Genomic DNA, 21,784 nt, shown 5'->3' with positions numbered 1-21,784 from the left:
ATACCCCACAATGCCACACAATACCCCACACTGCCCCACAATACCCAACAATGCACGGCCCCACAATACCCCACAATACCCCACAATGCCACAATGTCAAAGTGGATTTTTTGTTGTTGACATTTTCACAAATTAATAAAACATCAAATCAAATGAAATCTAATCTAATTTTATTGTTCACATACACATGGTTAGCAGATGTTAACGCGACTGTAGCGAAATATCTAACAAATATTCAAACAATTTCACAACAACTACCTTATACACACAAGTGTAAAGGGATTAATTAGTACATATATATATATGTATATGTACATATAAATATATGGATGAGCGATGGCCGTGCGACAAGATGCAGTAGATGGTATAGAGTACAGTATATACATATGAGATGAGTAATGTAGGGTATGTAAACATTATATAAAGTGGCATTGTTTAAAGTGACTTATGATACAGTTATTACATCCAATTATTAATTGTTAAAGTGGCTAGAGATTTGAGTCAGTATGTTGGCAGCAGCCACTCAATGTTAGTGGTGGCTGTTAAACAGTCTGATGGCCTTGAGATGGAAGCTGTTTTTCAGTCTCTCGGTCTCAGCTTTGATGCACCTGTACTGACCTCGCCTTCTGGATGATAGCGGGGTGAACAGGCAGTGGCGGTTGTTGTCCTTGATGATCTTTTTGGCATCCCTGTGACGTAGGTGTCCTGGAGGGCAGATAGTTTGCCACCGATGATGCGTTGTGCAGACCGCACTACCCTCTGGAGAGGCTTACGGTTGTAGGTGGAGCAGTTGCCATATCAGGCAGTGATACAGCCCGACAGGATGCTCTCAATTGTGCATCTGTAAAAGTTTGTGAGTGTTTTAGGTGACAAGACAAAATTCTTCAGCCTCCTGAGGTTGAAGAGGCGCTGTTGCACCTTCTTCACCACGCTGTCTGTGTGGGTGGACCATTTCAGTTTGTCCGTGATGTGTATGCAGAGGAACTTAAAACTTTCCACCTTCTCCACTACTGTCCCGTCGATGTGGATAGGGGGGCGCTCCCTCTGCTGTTTCCTGAAGTCACCCCGCTATCATCCAAGTATTCAACCCCTTTGTTATGGCAAGCCTAAATATATTCAGGAGTAAACATTTGCTTAGCAAGTCATATAATAAGTTGTATGGACTTTGTGTGCGATGATATTGGTTAACATGACTTTAAAACAGTTTCAGAGTTTAATGCCTGTGATAGGAGAAACTGAGGATGGATTAATATTGTAGTCTGTACAGAATCTGAAGGAAGTCTACAGAAAATAAATTCTTCCAAAACATGCATCCTGTTTGTAATGAGGCACTAAAATAATACTGCAAAAAATTAATGTTCTAGACATGTTTCATGGGAATGTGGCAAAAACATTCATGTGTAGGGTTAGGAGAATATTCCATCAACTTCCCACCAAACATACAAAGAACATGGTCTTAGAATATAAGATATTTTTGGTTATGGGCCACACCTGATCTGACCACTAATGGGCCACACCTGATCTTAATGAGTCCTTTGAAATACGGTCCACTAATTGGCCACAACTGATCTTAATGAGTCCTTTGAAATATGGTCCACTAATGGGCCACACCTGATCTTAATGAGTCCTTTGAAATACGGTCCACTAATGGGCCACACCTGATCTTAATGAGTCCTTTGAAATACGGTCCACTAATGGGCCACACCTGATCTTAATGAGTCCTTTGAAATACGGTATGATTGAATAGACTAAACATGGTTTGCATCTCACTGACGCAACGATATAAAAGAAATGTGTTTGCAGGATTAATGTCCAAGCAAATACATTTCCATGTGTCCTATCTGTGCTTGGAGTTGGAAACGAGTAAACTAAGCTAACAGAGTTATTGAGTCTTATTGGAACATGTTCTCAGAACGTTATTTAATTACCTTCAAATAACCAATCATTTTCATTATCAGAATGTCAATAAAACCTCAGAGGAAAACTTTCAGGGAAACATAGAAAAACATTCTCTGAACCTCCCTGCAACCTAAAAATGTAAGTTCCCTAATGTTCTCAGAATGTTAATTTTACGGTAACGGTCTGGAAACTTATGGCTTCGTTCTCAGAACCAATGGAAAACCAAAAACCTATGTTCCCACAACTTCCAAGGAATCACATGTGCTACCTGGGGTGTATGGGCATATTTGAATACTGTACCTGAAGGGGCTGTATAGGGCGATGATGTTGTTCGGTATCTTGCCCCAGTTCGGCCCAATGCCAACAGCAGCACGAGAGCATTAAGAAGATTGGAAATCATCTTCTCGAGCCAGACACAGTGTGAGGAGTATTAGAGAAGTAAAATCATAAGAGTGAGAATGGTGTGGTGTCATTTTTCTGCTTTACCAAGTGAGGAGAGTTACAAACTACACACCAGTCAGAGTTATACATAAATTACATCTTTAATCATAATTAAGCTTTGCAATAGCCTTTGACTTTCAATGATGCGCTATCTCTAATGAACCATTGAAAAGTGCCACCAGAAAAGTACAAAGATTTTATAGCCAAGATACACCCCTCTCAACCTACATGACGAACCACAGATCTTAGGAACTCTTCACAAAGGGACTTTTACTTGAGAAAGGAGTAACCCTTAGCCAGATAGCATTCGCTATAAATTATCGCTCAGTTTGGTCTGAGCGAACTAAAACGAGGTTCTAATCTCGTTCCTGGTACTCCATAGTACAAAAACATTACCTCATCCAAGGCATAACTCAATTGTCAACTCTAGATACTCCCATCTCAAGTAAACTCCCTCTCGACCCCACTCCTGGACCAGCTAACTGAGGGGAGTGAGCCTCTAGGTCATATACTATCCCAGGATAAGTGCACAGACATTGTGGAGACAAGTAATTGGTTCCGCCCCAAGTGACTGAGCCCTAGCTGAGGGAAAAGTGCAACTGCCAACACTATAGTCGAAAAGGATACATTCTAATGACAAGTATCTCACATAAGCATATTATGCAAATAAAACATCGTAATTATCTATGTTACCCAACTAATTCTGATTCATCCGCCACAACGGCCTCAATAGCAAATATGTAGGCCTATGGGTTTAATTTCCCATTTACTGAAGAGTTTCAGTTCTGCAGAAATGTCACTCTTACAGTATATTTTAGGCCGGCTGAATTAGCCCCATAGTCATACAGCAACAATACAGTAGGCTAATAGGGCTAACTGTCACACTCTGATCTGTTTCACCTGTCCTTGTGATTGTCTCCACCCCCTCCAGGTGTCACTTGTTTTCCCCAGTGTATTTATCCCTGTGTTTCCTGTCTCTTTGTGCCAGTTCGTCTTTTATGTCCAAGTCAACCAGTGTGTTTTTCCTGTGCGCCTGACTTCTCTATTCTCTTTTTGCTAGTCCTCCCGGTTTTGACCCTTGCCTGTTTTTGGACTCTGAACTGGTTTTGACCTTTTGCCTGTCCACGACCATTCTCTTCCCTACACCCTTTTAATTCAATAAACATCTCAGACTCCAACCATCTGCCTCCTGTGTCTGCATCTGGGTCTCGCCTTGTGCCCTGATACTAACAACATACAAAACACCAAGATTACATTTATATCATATTATGAAAAAAAAATGCACACACTGTAGACCTACACAATGTTATTGACCAGCTATTTTGAAGAGTCTACTTTCACCTACCTTACTTTATTGTACAGCCAGAAAAGCTTTGGATACACCCGTTGGAGGAACACACACACACACACAACATAATTCCCTCCCATTCCTGTGACTGAGTCACTGAAGCACACAGATAGAAATATATTGTGTAGAACTGACATACCTCTTTGACATGCGTAGTAAGGCATCATTTCAACTCTATTCATCGCACTTATATCTGCAATATCCAGTATGCGGCTGAACTATCCTGAACACGACCCTGTTGTCTGTGTGAGGTGCAGTGCCTATTCAAGCCACTCGAGGGCAGTGTAGTGTCTTGACTATTCAACTGCGTACTGTAGTGGGCTAACCTCATATCCAGGCTGGTGGATGAGACTTGTAGCTATTATCCCGTTGGAATGATTATGTCAAGCAGGAGGGAGAGATGCATTTTCAAATCACACACCTCAAAACCTTCCTGCCTGCCTGGGCTGTTGCTGTTCTCCAGGGTATACATAGAAACAATACATCATGTGTTATTATGGGACTGTCATGGAAATGTAACAACTGGGAAGTTGTGTTAATGGTTTAACATGTTTTTGTCTCTATGGCCGTGTACCGGCTGTCCTCTTCGTCTGATTATGAGGAATGGGAATCATCGGACCAACACGCAGCGTGGTAAGTGTTCATTGTCAATTTGATTAAATAAACTGAACACTGAATGACAAAAAAACAACAAAGCGAGTGAACGACATGAAACATTCCTGTAAGGTGAAAAAACACAAAACAGGAAACAACTACCCACAAACACAGGTGGGAACAGGCTACCTAAGTATGGTTCTCAATCAGAGACAACGATTGACAGCTGCCTCTGATTGGGAACCATACCAGGCCAAACACATAGAAATACAACACACAGAACAAAACATAGAATGCCCACCCCAACTCACACCCTGACCAAACCAAAATAGAGACATAAAAAAGGAACTAAGGTCAGGACGTGACAGGCCGTCAGTTTTTAGGGCTATTGCACTGAATGTTAATTGATATCCATTTTGATATAAAGTGTGTGATCTGTTCAGATGGTTGTGAATTGTGAATGCCACAGCAATACAGAACCTCTCATCTAAATTTGAATATGGCAGTTGGAGGAACACACAAACACTCACCCACGTACACACACAGGCACGCACACACATGCACACAGACACACACATATTAGTGTGCCCTGCTCACACAACCCATGTGGAATTCCTAGTCTCCGGCAGCGTTTGGACCTTCTGATCTGCGGTTGTTAAGGCCGAGTTCCTCTCATCATGCAGTGCATACGGAAAGTATTCAGACCTCGTGACTTTTTCCGTATTTTGTTACGTCACAGCTTCATTCTAAATTGGATTAAATCGTTCCCCGCTCATCAATCTACACACAATATCCACAATATCGATTGTTTTTTGCAAATGTATTAAAATTGGAAACTGAAATATCACATTTACATAAGTATTCAGACCCTTTACTCAGTACTTTGTTGAAGCAACTATGGCAGCGATTACATCAAGTTTTCTTGGGTATGATGCTACAAGCTTGGCACACCTGTATTTGGGTAGTTTCTCCCATTCTTCTCTGCAGATCCTCTCAAGCTCTGTCAGGTTGGATGGGGAGCAAAGCTGCAAGAGCTATTTTCAGGTCTCTCCAGAGATGTTAGAACAGGTTCAAGTCCAGGCTCTGGCTGGGCCACGCAAGGACATTCAAAGGCTTGTCCCGAAGCCACTGCTGCATTGTCTTGGCTGTGTGCTTAGGGTCGTTGTCCTGTAGGAAGGTGAACCTTCGCCCCCACTCAGGTCCTGAGCCCTCTGGAGCAGGTTTTCATCAAGGATCTCTCTGTACTTTGCTCCGTTCATCTTTCCCTCGATCCTGACTAGTCTCCCAGTCCTTGCCGCTTAAAAACATTCCCACAGCATGATGCTGCCACCCCCATGCTTCACCGTAGGGATGGTACCAGATTTTCTCCACACGTGATTCAGGCCAAAGAGTTCAATCTTGGTTTCATCAGACCAGAAAATCTTGTTTCTCATGGTCAGAATCCTTTAGGAAAGGCACTTTGGCAAACTCCAAGCGAGCTGTCATGTGCCTTTTTTACTGAGGAGTGGCTTCCGGCTGGCCACTCTACCATAAAAGCCTGATTGGTGGAGTGCTGCAGAGATGGTTGTTCTTCTGGATGGTTCTTCCATCTTCCCATAGGAACTCTGGAGCTGTGTCAGAGTGACCACCGTGTTCTTGGTCACCTCCCTGACCATGGCCCTTCTCCCCCGATTGTGCTTCCAAAATTCTTCCATTTAAGAACGATGGAGGCCATTGTGTTCTTGGGGACCTTCAATGCTGAAGAAATGTTTTGGTACCCTTCCCCAGACCTGTGCCTCAACACAATCCTGTCTCAGAGCTCTATGGACAATTCCTTCAACCTCATGGCTTGACACCTTGATAAGCTAATTTCCCAATGATGGATCACCACTCATCTGGGCAACTTTAACCTCCCGATGACTGACTTGAATTCCTTTCTTTCCACTTCTTTTCTCTTTTGACCTCACCCTTTCCCAGTCCCCTCCCACTCACTTGGTAGGCACGCTTGACCTCATGACCTACTCATCTAACTACAACCCCCCTCCATGTCTCTAATTCTTACTTTGATTAATTTCTCGCCATCTCTCCTTCAATCCTACCCGCTCAGACCCTACCCAGATGGTCATGCACGTCCGCAATCTTCGCTCTCTCCCACTACTCTCTCCTCTTCTATCCTATCCTCTCCTTCTTCTGCTAAATCCTTCTCCCTCCTGTCTCCTGCCTATGCCTCTTCTGCATCCTTTGACTCTCACCATTCCCGTTCCTCCGGCACGAGCTTCCCCTCCCGCTCCATGGCTCAGTGACTCACTGCGTGCTAACAGAACATGGCTGTGGAAGGAAATGGAGGAAAACTAAACTTCCGGAGGACCTATCATCCTTTCACTCACTCCTCTCTACCTTCTTTTCCTCTGTATCTGCTGCTAAAGCCATTTCCTATCACTCTAAATTTCAAGCTTCTGCCAACCCTGGGAAACTCTTCTTGTCACGACCTTAGTTCCTTTTTGATGTCTCTATTTTGGTTTGGTCGGGCGTGAGTTGGGGTGGGCATTCTATGTTGTTTTTCTAGGTGTTTGGCCTGGTATGGTTCCCAATCAGAGGCAACTGTCTATCGTTGTCTCTGATTGAGAACCATACTTAGGTAGCCTTTTCCCACCTGGTGTTTGTGGGTAGTTGTTTCCTGTTTTCACCTTTCAGGACTGTTTCGATTTTCATTTCTTACATTCACTTTGTTATTTTGTATTTTCGTGTTCTGTTATAATAAATAATCATGGACACTTACCACGCTGCATTTTGGTCTGATCCTTCCTACTCCTCATCCGATGAAGACGAAGATCGTTACACTTCTCCACTTTGAGCCTAATGGAGAGGTGCGAGTGGTAAGCACCAGATCTCCAGTGCTCCCCCACAGCCCGGTTCGACCTGAGCCTGCACTCTGGAGGGGCCTGGCTAAAGTGGGCATTCAGCCTGGAGGAGTGGTGCCAAGGCTGCGCACCGAGCTCCAGTGCTCCCCCACAGCCCGGTTTATCCGGTGCCTCCTCTATGCACCAGGCCTCCGGGAGGTCTCCCCAGCCTGGTGGGCCGTGTCGCAGCCCCACGCACCAGGCTGTCTCTGCGTCGTCTCCTTCCACAGTCTCGTTCCTGTCCGGACCCTCCACTGCCTCCCTCCTGTCCGGAGCCGCCAGAGCCTCCCCCCTGTCCGGCACCGCCAGAGCCCCCCCCTGTCTGGCACCGTTAGAGCCCCCCCCTGTCCGGTGCTGCCAGAGTCTTCCCCCTGTCCGGCGCCGCCTGAGTCTCCCCCCTGTCCGGCGCCGCCTGAGTCTCCCCCCTGTCTGGCGCCGCCCTAGCCTCCCGCCTGTCTGGCGCCTCCAGAGCCTCCCCCTGTCCGGCGCCGCCAGAGCCTCCCCCCTATCCGCACTTTGAAAAAATGGTTGACAACAGCTGCTCCTCATTCACTCATCCTACTGAGTCCACCCATCCCATTAATACAAAACTACCCTACGCCTTGACTCCTTTCTCCCCTGTCTTTCCAGATAAAATCATGTGACTAGTGATGTCTGGCCGACCAACAACCTCCTATCTACTCCATCCTTCTCTCATTCCTCTCTTCCCTTATCAACTCATCCCTGGCCACTGGCTGTGTCCCCTTTAACTTCAACATGGCCAGAGTCACTCCCCTCCTCGAGAAACCATCACTCGACCCCTCTGACATTAAAAACTACAGACCGGTGTCCCTTCTTTCTTTTCTTTCCAAACCACTTGAGCATGCTGTCTCTGGCCAACTCTCTCGCTATCTCTTTCAGAACAATATACTTGATCCTAACCAGTCAGGCTTCAAGAAAGCTCATTCAACTGAGACCGCTCTCCTCTGTGTCAAATAGGCTCTCCGCTCTGCCAAAGCTGCCTCTCTCTCCTCTGGCAGACATCTCAGCTTGGATGTCGGCCCACCACCTCAAGCTCAATCTCAATAAAACGGAGCTGCTCTTCTTCCCGTGGAAGGCTTGGCCGCTCCAAGACCACTCCATCACACTTGACAACTCCAATGTGTCCCCTTCCCAGAGTGCAAAGAATCTTGGCATGTCCCTGGACAACACCCTGTCTTTCTCGCTCCTGCTGGGTCATGCTCTACAACATTCATTATGGTATGACCTTATTCTCACACAGGAAACAGTCACTAAAAGGGGAACGGACACTCTTTATCTAAAGGCTATGCTCAAACCTCAGGTCCCAACCCAAGCACTCCGTTCTGCCACCTGTGTTCCCTCCCACCCCTACAAGAGGGCATCTCCTGCTCAGCCCAGTCTAAGCTGTTCTCTGTTCTGGCATCCCAATGGTGGAACAAGCTTACTCCTAAAGTCAGGACAGCTGAGTGCTCCGTAACATACAGTATTTTTATGTTAAATAGTGATAAAGCTGTTTTGACATGGTAACATTTTAGTATTAACCTTACCAAAAGGCACGTTTTTGTTTCTAGAATTTTGTTCTCAATGTTCTTAAACTGAACTTCAATTAAACTACTCAGTCTGCAACCCAGAGTTTGTAAGATTCTGGTTGAATGAAACAGACAAGAGTCAATGTTTATTCACGAGAGCGCTCTAAAATCAAAAATGCAAACACAGTGTTTATAATGCACACAAACAACGTTCAAATCTTAAGCTACGCGTTGCTCAGACAGTCTGTGTTTTTCCACGACACAGATACATTGTTTCTTTATTCTACAACATGTTTCATAATGTTTCTGTAAGCCTAACAGTTTCTCCCCTCCACGGGTGGAGACAGAATGTCCTGTAAGGAACACCGTAGTCCAGCTGGTCTGTCGATAGCTCCTCTTATCATTTGTTTCACACTTTCACCCTGCTTTCATACTAAAAAGGAACAAAAGGTCCTTGTTCTAATTCTGACTAGAACTACACACATCATCCGATTATAGTTTTATGATTCTAATAAATGTCATACATTATACAGTGACAGGGTGGAATACTTTTAGTCATTATCTTAACATTACCTTAAACATATGAATCATTTAGTCATGATCTTACCATTCATTACCTTAAACATATAAATCATATGAATTTCTATTATATCAGTTTCACAGACCGAGGTTAAGCCTATTGCAATAAATATAACACACACGTTTCTCACCAATGACTTTTAATTTGCCACGTGCTTCATTTTAACAATCTTTTAAATCATCTAGCAATCATTAAAATGATTTAACAATACACTAAATCCTTTAACAATCATTTAAATGATTTAACAATACACTAAATCCTTTAACAATCATTAAAATGATTTAACAATACACTAAATCCTTTAACAATCATTAAAATGATTTAACAATACACTAAATCCTTTAACAATCATTTAAAGCTGCAGTATGTAACTTAAGTTACTTGTGGTCATCCAATGTGATGCAACAGTAACAATATTGTGCTTCTAGCCTGCCTGAGAACTGCTGATTTCATTGGTTTTCATTTTGCCTGCTGGGTCAGATTTCCCCGGCAGGTTATGTGCTGAGCATAAAGTGTGATGTGTTTTCCGTCAGGGAGGAGCAGCCAGAGTAGCACTTAATTTGACCCTGGGGACCATCAGGGCAAACATGGGAAATCACAGAATCATAATTTGAGCAGACATTCATCCAGAGTGATTCACAAGTAAGGAGCATTGCTGGGTCATACATGAAGATGGAACATACTGTACATCTTAGTAAGGGTTAGTGGCAATCACTACTCTCCCCTACGTGTTCTCGCTATCTGCTCTGCCCTCGCTCTCTTCTTCCATTCACATTTCCTCATTTTCTTCCTTCTCATTGTTCTTGGGTGCTGGCGCTGGCCTTTGATAGGCTGATGGTCAGAGTTGTAGGTGTTTCTCTCCAGGAGAACCTCACCATTGGTGGAGTAGATGGCCTTGGACCAGGTCAGCACATTACCAGGGGTGTAGGACCAGTAGGACTGCCACCCAGACATGTAGGACATTATCCAGCTTGGGGAGAGGACGCTGTCCCACACTTCCACGTCAGTTACCTGCCCCTCAAACTTATACACTTTCAAGACAGGAGGCCCATTGGTCACCTACACACACACACACACACACACACACACACACACACACACACACACACACACACACACACACACACACACACACACACACACACACACACACACACACACACACCATTTAATTAGAAAACATGATAATACAGTGCCTTTATACCCCTTGACTTATTCCACATTTTGTTGTGTTACAGCCTGAATTAAACATGGATTAAATATATACTTGTCTCACCCACCTACACACAATACCCCATAATGACAAAGTGAAAAGAAAACAAGTTATTACAAATGTTTCCAAATGTATTAAAAAATAATTACATAAATATCTAATTAGCATAAGTATTCATACCCCTGAATTAATACTTTGTAGAAGCAACTTTGGCAGTGATTACAGCTGTGAGTCTCTTTGGTAAGTCTATAAGAGCTTTCCACACCTGGATTGTGCAACATTTGCCCATTATACTTTTCAAAATGCTTCAATCTCTGTCAAATTGGTTGTTGATCATTGCTCGACAACCATTTTCAGGTCTTGCCATAGAGTAGATTTAGATTTAAATAAAAACTGTAATTCGGCCACTCAGGAAAATACACTGTCTTCTTGGTAAATAACTCCAGGGTAGATGTTTTAGGTTATTGTGCTGCTGAAAGGTGAATTCATCTCCCAGTGTCTGATGGAAAGCAGACTGAACCAAGTTTTCCTCTAGGATTTTGCCTGCGCTTAGCTCCATTCCCTTTCCAACACTATTATTACACACAGAGTCCATGATACTTATTATGTGACTTGTTAAGCACATTTTTACTCCTGAACTTGGCTTGCCTTAACTTGAATACGTATTGACCCCAAATCATTTCAGCTTTTCATTTTTAATAATTTGCATATACAGTGCCTTGCGAAAGTATTCGGCCCCCTTGAACTTTGCGACCTTTTGCCACATTTCAGGCTTCAAACATAAAGATATAAAACTGTATTTGTTTGTGAAGAATCAACAACAAGTGGGACACAATCATGAAGTGGAACGACATTTATTGGATATTTCAAACTTTTTTAACAAATCAAAAACTGAAAAATTGGGCGTGCAAAATGATTCAGCCCCTTTACTTTCAGGGCAGCAAACTCTCTCCAGAAGTTCAGTGAGGATCTCTGAATGATCCAATGTTAAATGACTAATGATGATAAATACAATCCACCTGTGTGCAAAATTATTCAGCCCCCTTAAGTTAATACTTTGTAGCGCCACCTTTTGCTGCGATTACAGCTGTAAGTCGCTTGGGGTATGTTTCTATCAGTTTTGCACATCGAGAGACTGACATTTTTTCCCATTCCTCCTTGCAAAACAGCTCGAGCTCAGTGAGGTTGGATGGAGAGCATTTGTGAACAGCAGTTTTCAGTTCTTTCCACAGATTCTCGATTGGATTCAGGTCTGGACTTTGACTTGGCCATTCTAACACCTGGATATGTTTATTTTTGAACCATTCCATTGTAGATTTTGCTTTATGTTTTGGATCATTGTCTTGTTGGAAGACAAATCTCAAATTAAAGGCACTATATTATAAAGGCACACTATATAATAAAGGCACACTATATTATAAAGGCACACTATATTATAAAGGCACACTATAATATAAAGGCACACTATAATATAAAGGCACACTATATTATAAAGGCACACTATATTATAAAGGCACACTATATAATAAAGGCACACTATATTATAAAGGCACACTATAATATAAAGGCACACTATAATATAAAGGCACACTATATTATAAAGGCACACTATATAATAAAGGCACACTATATAATAAAGGCACACTATAATATAAAGGCACACTATATAATATAAAGGCACACTATATTATAAAGGCACACTATATTATAAAGGCACACTATATAATAAAGGCACACTATAATATAAAGGCACACTATAATATAAAGGCACACTATATTATAAAGGCACACTATATTATAAAGGCACACTATATAATAAAGGCACACTATATAATAAAGGCACACTATAATATAAAGGCACACTATATTATAAAGGCACACTATATTATAAAGGCACACTATATAATAAAGGCACACTATATAATAAAGGCACACTATAATATAAAGGCACACTATAATATAAAGGCACACTATATTATAAAGGCACACTATATAATAAAGGCACACTATATTATAAAGGCACACTATAATATAAAGGCACACTATAATATAAAGGCACACTATATTATAAAGGCACACTATATAATAAAGGCACACTATATTATAAAGGCACACTATATAATAAAGGCACACTATATTATAAAGGCACACTATAATAAAGGCACACTATATTATAAAGGCACACTATATAATAAAGGCACACTATATTATAAAGGCACACTATAATAAAGGCACACTATATTATAAAGGCACACTATATAATAAAGGCACACTATATAATAAAGGCACACTATATTATAAAGGCACACTATAATATAAAGGCACACTATATTATAAAGGCACACTATATAATAAAGGCACACTATATAATAAAGGCACACTATATTATAAAGGCACACTATAATATAAAGGCACACTATATTATAAAGGCACACTATATTATAAAGGCACACTATATAATAAAGGCACACTATATAATAAAGGCACACTATAATATAAAGGCACACTATAATATAAAGGCACACTATATTATAAAGGCACACTATATAATAAAGGCACACTATATAATAAAGGCACACTATAATATAAAGGCACACTATAATATAAAGGCACACTATAATATAAAGGCACACTATATAATAAAGGCACACTATAATATAAAGGCACACTATATAATAAAGGCACACTATAATATAAAGGCACACTATATTATAAAGGCACACTATATAATAAAGGCACACTATATTATAAAGGCACACTATAATATAAAGGCACACTATATAATAAACCATCTGTTGTTGTTTTGGCTCTGTACTCCAGCACTTTGGATTTGAAATGATACATGACTATGAGAGTGTAGGCTGTTAGCATTAAGTTGAGAGTATTTTTATCCATATCGGGTGAAATGTTTAGATATTACAGAACTTTTTATACACACTTCCCCCATTTTAGGGGACCAAAAGTATTGGGACAAATATACTTAAGTGTATGTGTAATAAAGTACTAAAATGTTAGTATTTGGTCCCATATCAACCAAGGTGGCATAGCAGTTCAGACGTCTTTTGTCCTCGTCTTGTCGTGTCCTGTATATATATATATTTACAACTTTTTCACATACATTTTATTTTTATTTTCCATCAACTCATCTTCAAAACACTCTCCTGCAACCCGCCTCACCAATGTATATTTATAAAAAAGTATTATTTACCTCAGATCTGTAATCCTCCAAGAAGCTAGCCAGAAACTCCAAGAAGCTAGCCTGAAACTAGCCAGAAGCTAATCCAGAAGCTAGTTCAGAAGCTAGTTAGCTCCTCTACTGGCAAATCGTTAGTAATTCAGCTAACCACGGTTTGTGGTCATCAGCTATCCTTTAGCTCGAAAATCTATCGCCAGTTCTGTACGGTGCAGCGCGGCTCGGAACGGAACATACCGGACCAATTTTTCTCTCCATGTCCCTGGATTTCGACTGCTCTCTGGACATTCATACCCGGATCTCACAGCTAGCTAACTGCTATCCGTGTGACTATCGGCCTTCGTCGATTCCGGAGCAAACATCAATTATTCCGGAGCTAGCAAGCTCCGTCAATCACTCCTGAGTTCCATCAATCACACCTGGGCTGCAGTCACCTATCCGGACCCGTTTTACTGCCTTCGCGGAGCCCCACCGGGCATTCACAACTGGACTGCCGACGTTATCTACCCGAAGGAGTTATTCGGCTGGCTCCTCCGTCGCGACGTTACCTGAACGCCCATCTGCGGCCTTGCTGTTCTGGTTAGTGTTTATTGGCTTATTTCACTGTAGAGCCTCTAGTCCTGCTCACTATACCTTATCCAACCTATTAGTTCCACCACCCACACATGCAATGACATCTCCTGGTTTCAACGATGTTTCTAGAGACAATATCTCTCTCTTCATCACTCAATACCTAGGTTCACCTCCACTGTATTCACATCCTACCATACATTTGTCTGTACATTATACCTTGATGCTATTTTATCGCCCCCAGAAACCTCCTTTTACTCTATGTTCCAGACATTCTAGACGACCAATTCTCATAGCTTTTAGCCGTACCCTTATTCTACTCCTCCTATGTTCCTCTGGCGATGTAGAGGTGAATCCAGGCCCTGCAGTGCCTAGCTCCACTCCTATTCCCCAGGCGCTCTCTTTTGACGACTTCTGTAACCGTAATGGCCTTGGTTTCATGCATGTTAACATTAGAAGCCTCCTCCCTAAGTTTGTTCTATTCACTGCTTTAGCACACTCTGCCAACCCGGATGTTCTAGCTGTGTCTGAATCCTGGCTTAGGAAGACCACCAAAAATTCAGACATTTTAATTCCAAACTACAACATTTTCAGACAAGATAGAACTGCCAAAGGGGGCGGTGTTGCAATCTACTGCAAAGATAGCCTGCAGAGTTCTGTCCTACTATCCAGGTCTGTACCCAAACAATTTGAACTTCTACTTTTAAAAATCCACCTCTCTAAAAACAAGTCTCTCACCGTTGCCGCCTGCTATAGACCACCCTCTGCCCCCAGCTGTGCTCTGGACACCATATGCGAACTGATTGCCCCCCATCTATCTTCAGAGTTCGTGCTGCTAGGCGACCTAAACTGGAACATGCTTAACACCCCAGCCATCCTACAATCTAAACTTGATGCCCTCAATCTCACACAAATTATCAATGAACCTACCAGGTACCTCCCCAAAGCCTTAAACACGGGCACCCTCATAGATATCATCCTAACCAACTTCCCCTCTAAATACACCTCTGCTGTCTTCAACCAAGATCTCAGCGATCACTGCCTCATTGCCTGCATCCGTAATGGGTCAGCGGTCAAACGACCTCCACTCATCACTGTAAAACGCTCCCTGAAACACTTCTGCGAGCAGGCCTTTCTAATCGACCTGGCAGGGGTATCCTGGAAGGATATTGATCTCATCCCGTCAGTAGAGGATGCCTGGATATTGTTTTTAAATGCCTTCCTAACCATCTTAAATAAACATGCCCCATTCAAGAAATTTAGAACCAGGAACAAATATAGCCCTTGGTTCTCCCCAGACCTGACTGCCCTTAACCAACACAAAAACATCCTATGGCGTTCTGCATTAGCATCGAACAGCCCCCGTGATATGCAGCTGTTCAGGGAAGCTAGAAACCATTATACACAGGCAGTTAGAAAAGCCAAGGCTAGCTTTTTCAAGCAGAAATTTGCTTCCTGCAACACTAACTCAAAAAAGTTCTGGGACACTGTAAAGTCCATGGAGAATAAGAACACCTCCTCCCAGCTGCCCACTGCACTGAAGATAGGAAACACTGTCACCACTGATAAATCCACCATAATTGAGAATTTCAATAAGCATTTTTCTACGGCTGGCCATGCTTTCCACCTGGCTACTCCTACCCCGGACAACAGCACTGCACCCCCAACAGCAACTCGCCCAAGCCTTCCCCATTTCTCCTTCTCCCAAATCCATTCAGCTGATGTTCTGAAAGAGCTGCAAAATCTGGATCCCTACAAATCAGCCGGGCTAGACAATCTGGACCCTTTCTTTCTAAAATTATCTGCCGAAATTGTTGCCACCCCTATTACTAGCCTGTTCAACCTCTCTTTCGTGTCGTCTGAGATTCCCAAAGATTGGAAAGCAGCTGCGGTCATCCCCCTCTTCAAAGGGGGGGACACTCTTGACCCAAACTGCTACAGACCTATATCTATCCTACCGTGCCTTTCTAAGGTCTTCGAAAGCCAAGTCAACAAACAGATTACCGACCATTTCGAATCTCACCATACCTTCTCTGCTATGCAATCTGGTTTCAGAGCTGGTCATGGGTGCACCTCAGCCACGCTCAAGGTCCTAAACGATATCTTAACCGCCATCGATAAGAAACATTACTGTGCAGCCGTATTCATTGATCTGGCCAAGGCTTTCGACTCCATCAATCACCATATCCTCATCGGCAGACTCGACAGCCTTGGTTTCTCAAATGATTGCCTCGCCTGGTTCACCAACTACTTCTCTGATAGAGTTCAGTGTGTCAAATCGGAGGGTCTGCTGTCCGGACCTCTGGCAGTCTCTATGGGGGTGCCACAGGGTTCAATTCTTGGACCGACTCTCTTCTCTGTATACATCAATGAGGTCGCTCTTGCTGCTGGTGAGTCCCTGATCCACCTCTACGCAGACGACACCATTCTGTATACTTCCGGCCCTTCTTTGGACACCCTCCAGGCAAGCTTCAATGCCATACAACTCTCCTTCCGTGGCCTCCAATTGCTCTTAAATACAAGTAAAACTAAATGCATGCTCTTCAACCGATCGCTACCTGCACCTACCCGCCTGTCCAACATCACTACTCTGGACGGCTCTGACTTAGAATACGTGGACAACTACAAATACTTAGGTGTCTGGTTAGACTGTAAACTCTCCTTCCAGACCCATATCAAACATCTCCAATCCAAAGTTAAATCTAGAATTGGCTTCCTATTTCGCAACAAAGCATCCTTCACTCATGCTGCCAAACATACCCTTGTAAAACTGACCATCCTACCAATCCTCGACTTTGGCGATGTCATTTACAAAATAGCCTCCAATACCCTACTCAACAAATTGGATGCAGTCTATCACAGTGCAATCCGTTTTATCACCAAAGCCCCATATACTACCCACCATTGTGACCTGTACGCTCTCGTTGGCTGGCCCTCGCTTCATACTCGTCGCCAGACCCACTGGCTCCATGTCATCTACAAGACCCTGCTAGGTAAAGTCCCCCCTTATCTCAGCTCGCTGATCACCATAGCATCTCCCACCTGTAGCACACGCTCCAGCAGGTATATCTCTCTAGTCACCCCCAAAACCAATTCTTTCTTTGGCCGCCTCTCCTTACAGTTCTCTGCTGCCAATGACTGGAACGAACTACAAAAATCTCTGAAACTGGAAACACTTATCTCCCTCACTAGCTTTAAGCACCAACTGTCAGAGCAGCTCACAGATTACTGCACCTGTACATAGCCCACCTATAATTTAGCCCAAACAACTACCTATTTCCCAACTGTATTTCATTTTAATTTATTTATTTATTTTGCTCCTTTGCACCCCATAATTTTTATTTCTTCTTTGCACATTCTTCCATTGCAAAACTACCATTCCAGTATTTTACTTGCTATATTGTATTTACTTTGCCATCATGGCCTTTTTTGCCTTTACCTCCCTTCTCACCTCATTTGCTCACATTGTATATAGACTTGTTTATACTGCATTATTGACTGTATGTTTGTTTTTACTCCATGTGTAACTCTGTGTCGTTTTATCTGTCGAACTGCTTTGCTTTATCTTGGCCAGGTCGCAATTGTAAATGAGAACTTGTTCTCAACTTGCCTACCTGGTTAAATAAAGGTAAAATAAAATAAATAAATAAATACAAATATTCATATTACCCAATGACTACATCAAGCTTGTAATGCATTTGCCGTTTTGTATCGTATCAAATCCCAAGTGCTGGAGCCAAAACAACAACAACATGTGTCACTGTCCCAATGCTTTTGGAGCTCACTGTATATCACCCTCTCTCTCACCTATTCCCCCACCCCCTCAACCTGTCTCCCCCACCCCCTCAACCTGTCTCCCCCCCCTCTCCCTCATCTTCACCACTTTATTTCCTCTTACCTGGCCAAACACCCTCTTCCTGATACTGACAGTCCTGCCCCTCCACACCTGGGCTAAACCCGTGTTTTTCTCCCAGGTAACGCACAGGCTGGTCCATGGGCGTGGCTCAATGATGGACCACAGCAGCCTATAGGAGCGGAAGGACTGAGAGGAGGAATGGATGGAGAGGTAGTCCATCCCACTGTTCCTTTCCAGTAACAGGTTCCAGTAGTTCCCCTGAGTGAGGCTGAAGAGAGTCAAGTCTTTTCCCTCCTCAGCCATGTAACGCAGACACACAGTCAGAGCAGAGAGAGAGGGAGAGGGGGTGGTGTAGGGATATGAGGTGTATGGAGAGGAGGGAGAAGAAGAGGTGGAAGGAGAATGAGAGGGGTAAGGGGTGGAGGAGGGAGAAGAGGAGGGAGAAGGAAAGGTGGAAGGAGAAGAGGAGGGAGAGGAGGGAGAACGAGAGGTGGAAGGAGAAGGAGAGGTGGAAGGAGAAGAGTAGGGAGAGGAGGGAGAAGGAGTACGAGAGGGGTAGGTGGTGGTGGAGGGCGAGGGAGAGGAGGAGGGAGAAGGAGAGGGGTAGGTGGTGGGGGAGGGAGAGGGGGAGGGAGAGGAGGAGTAAGGAGAGGTGGAAGGAGAGGGGTAGGGAGAGGAATAGGCAGAGGAGGAGGAAGGAGAGGTGGAAGGAGGAGATGGGTAGGAAGAGGAATAGACAGAGGAGGAGGAAAGAGAAGTGGAAGGAGAAGGGTAGGGAGAGGAGTAGGCAGAGGAGGAGGAAGGGGAGGAGGAAGGAGAGGTGGTGGCGGAGGGAAAGGAGGAGGAAGGAGAGGGGTAGGGAGAGTTGGCAGAGGAGGAGGAAGGGGAGGAGGAAGTAGAGGTGGAAGGAGAAGGGTAGATGGTGGGGGAAGGAGAGGGAAAGATTGCGTCTGTGTACATGGTGAAACCTATGCTATACGAATATGACACTGTAAACATCTGACCACGCAGGTCTGAGGTGGAGGGGCCTGGGCCTGGGGGCAGAGAATCAATCACTAATGAATCCCTCCATCAGCAATCAATCAATCAATCAATCAATCAAATATTATCTGTAAAAAGTGATTTGTTGCTGTACACTTCAAAGAACCCAGACCAAATGCAGTGTAACGAATGGTGGGGCAACGAAGCGAACCCCGGTCGCTGACATGAAAGAAAAACACCCTACACATCGTGCCAATAGCATTGACCCACTTGGTGGGAATTGTAACGTGCCTCATATAGAGGATCGCTACAATACAACCTGTGTCTGTATTTGTGTATTTGAAAAACGGTACCTGAAGGGGTTGTATTGGGTGATGATGTTCTTGCCCCAGTTCGTCCCAACACCGACAGCAGTGCGAGAGCGTTGAACAGCACGGAAATCATATCCATCTTCTCGAGTCAGACGCTTTGGCAGTGTGGGGCGTTTAAGAGAGGTAAGATCCTGAGTGAAAGCGGCCCCAATCAACATGTGGCTATGGGTTTCACTTCCCACTTACTAAATAGTTTCGTTTCTGCAAAAAATGTCACATGTTTGTAAAGGAACTTGGCTATAGTTTATTTTAGACTGGTTGCAGTAGCCCTACAATCAAACAGCAATGGAGACAATGGCCTAATAGGTCTTACAGACAAATCACCAAGATTCTGAAAAGAAAGTAACAGGTATAGGCCAGCTAGGTCAGCTATTTTTGAAGGGTTTACTTGCAATGATCTTAATATGTTATTGTTTCACTTACCTCACCTTAATTTGTTGTATAGCCCAGTAATTGTCTGCTTCTCCAAGGCCTGATAAGCCTGTTGGCTCTGACAGACTGTATCAGGGCTCATTCAGGAGACCAGGCACAATAATGTCTTCCTCATCCCTGTGACTGGGTCACTGGAGCAGACGTCGATCTTGTGTGTGTTCTTTTCTGTATATTCCGGTTTGGGAGTGTGTATTCATTTCTGTGTGCATGTGTGTGTACAATGGCTATGTGTGTGTGCTCCATTGACTCTGTGACTGGCCCATGTCCAAATTAGGCCATGACCAGTCTGCCTGACCCTGGTGGCCTAATGATGCTGCTGATCCTGATGATGACAACAGATATTGTGGATTACAGTGTGTATGGTATCAGTATGTGTGTTTAATGCGTATTGTTTGTTCAGTCAGCTCCAGTCTCCCAGCAGAGACAACCAACAGACTTTTCCCTCTGAGGCCCTGATTCCATTTCTGTGTATGTGTGTGTGTGTGTGTGTGTGTGTGTGTGTGTGTGTGTGTGTGTGTGTTTTCTTTTCTTTTGGATCTGAAAGTGCATCATTTTCATTCCATATTTCCACTGAAATCTACTTAATAATGGGTATTATTTCAGTTCTCACAATCCTCTTTGAATCCAAATATAGCACCATTTGTCCAACAAATGTAAAAGAAATGGTTCAGATAAATTTACCTTTATTTTACTAGGCAAGTCAGTTAAGAACAAATTCTTATACTCAATGACAGCCTAGGAACAGTGGGTTAACTGCCTGTTCAGGGGCAGAACAACAGATTTGTACCTTGTCAGCTCGGGGATTCGAACTTGCAACCTTTCGGTTACTAGTCCAACGCTCTAACCACTAGGCTACCCTGCCGGAATAGCACCTTGTTCTCCATCAAGCTCTATTCCCTGGATTGAGCGACGAGTTCTAATTTATGAAGCTAGGGGTTCTGTGGCTAAAGCAAATAAATAACTGGACAGAGGGCATCCCTGTCTTGCCCCTCAGGATAACTTAAATGAATCAGAGATTTGTCTATTTGTTCTTATAGCTGTTTTGGGGGTTTTATACAATTGCTCAATCCAGGAAATAAATACCACACCAATAACTTTTTTTTAGACAGCCACCAAATATGACTATGCCAAATATGCCTATGCCAAATATGCCTATGCCAAATATGCCTATGCCAAATATGCCTATGCCTAATATGCCAATGCCTAATATGCCTATGCCTAATATGCCTATGCCAAATATGCCTATGCCAAATATGCCTATGCCTAATATGCCTATGCCTAATATGCCTATGCCTAATATGCCTATGCCTAATATGCCTATGCCTAATATGCCTATGCCAAATATGCCTATGCCTAATATGCCTATGCCTAATATGCCTATGCCTAATATGCCTATGCCTAATATGCCTATGCCAAATATGCCTATGCCTAATATGCCTATGCCTAATATGCCTATGCCAAATATGCCTATGCCAAATATGCCTATGCCTATGCCTAATATGCCTATGCCTAATATGCCTATGCCTAATATGCCTATGCCTAATATGCCTATGCCTAATATGCCTATAAAATAACAACGTGAAATACAGACACAGAAGACAAACACCCACAACTAAAATGGGGAAACCAGGCTGCGTAAGTATGATTCTCAATCAGAGACAATGAACGACACCTGCCTCTGATTGAGAACCATACTAGGCCAAACACATAGAAATATGACAACATAGAAAAAAAGAACATAGACTACCCACTCCAACTAACGCCCTGACCAACCTAACACAAAGACATACAAAAGGAACTAAGGTCATAACGTGACAGTATTGAGATATGAGGTAAACTCCTTATCTCCCAGTAACATTGTGTTGAATCGCCATGTCAATGTCATTGGCATAGGAGTT

General features: G+C 43.2%; 1 protein-coding gene across 1 annotated transcript; it reads right to left on the bottom strand.

Annotated features, from left to right (window-relative positions):
• Positions 1 to 9,392: 9,392 nt before the first annotated feature.
• Positions 9,393 to 19,614, bottom strand: LOC109873563 (mucin-12). Its single transcript, XM_031808916.1, has 3 exons — positions 19,437 to 19,614; positions 18,145 to 19,136; positions 9,393 to 10,329 (listed from the first exon to the last, which is right to left on the bottom strand). Exons 1-3 carry the CDS (start codon positions 19,531 to 19,533, stop codon positions 9,985 to 9,987), a joined length of 1,434 nt encoding a protein of 477 aa, XP_031664776.1. The 5' UTR covers positions 19,534 to 19,614; the 3' UTR covers positions 9,393 to 9,984.
• Between the last annotated feature and the right edge of the window lie 2,170 nt (positions 19,615 to 21,784).

Source organism: Oncorhynchus kisutch, linkage group LG29, assembly GCF_002021735.2.
Source record: "Oncorhynchus kisutch isolate 150728-3 linkage group LG29, Okis_V2, whole genome shotgun sequence".
In the NCBI taxonomy this organism is placed as follows: Eukaryota; Metazoa; Chordata; class Actinopteri; order Salmoniformes; family Salmonidae; genus Oncorhynchus; species Oncorhynchus kisutch.
The sequence above is the reverse complement of the archived record's forward strand: the minus strand, read 5'-3'. Positions and strand labels throughout refer to the sequence as shown.

What these genes read in the sequence shown, in the direction of transcription:
- LOC109873563 (XM_031808916.1), bottom strand. Translation starts at nt 19,533, where the DNA reads ATGGATATGATTTCCGTGCTGTTCAACGCTCTCGCACTGCTGTCGGTG. An exon ending in ACCCAATACAACCCCTTCAG is followed by an intron (nt 19,137 to 19,436) that starts GTACCGTTTTTC and finishes CTCTGCCCCCAG; the next exon opens with GCCCAGGCCCCTCCACCTCA. An exon ending in GGAAGAGGGTGTTTGGCCAG is followed by an intron (nt 10,330 to 18,144) that starts GTAAGAGGAAAT and finishes GTGTGTGTGTAG; the next exon opens with GTGACCAATGGGCCTCCTGT.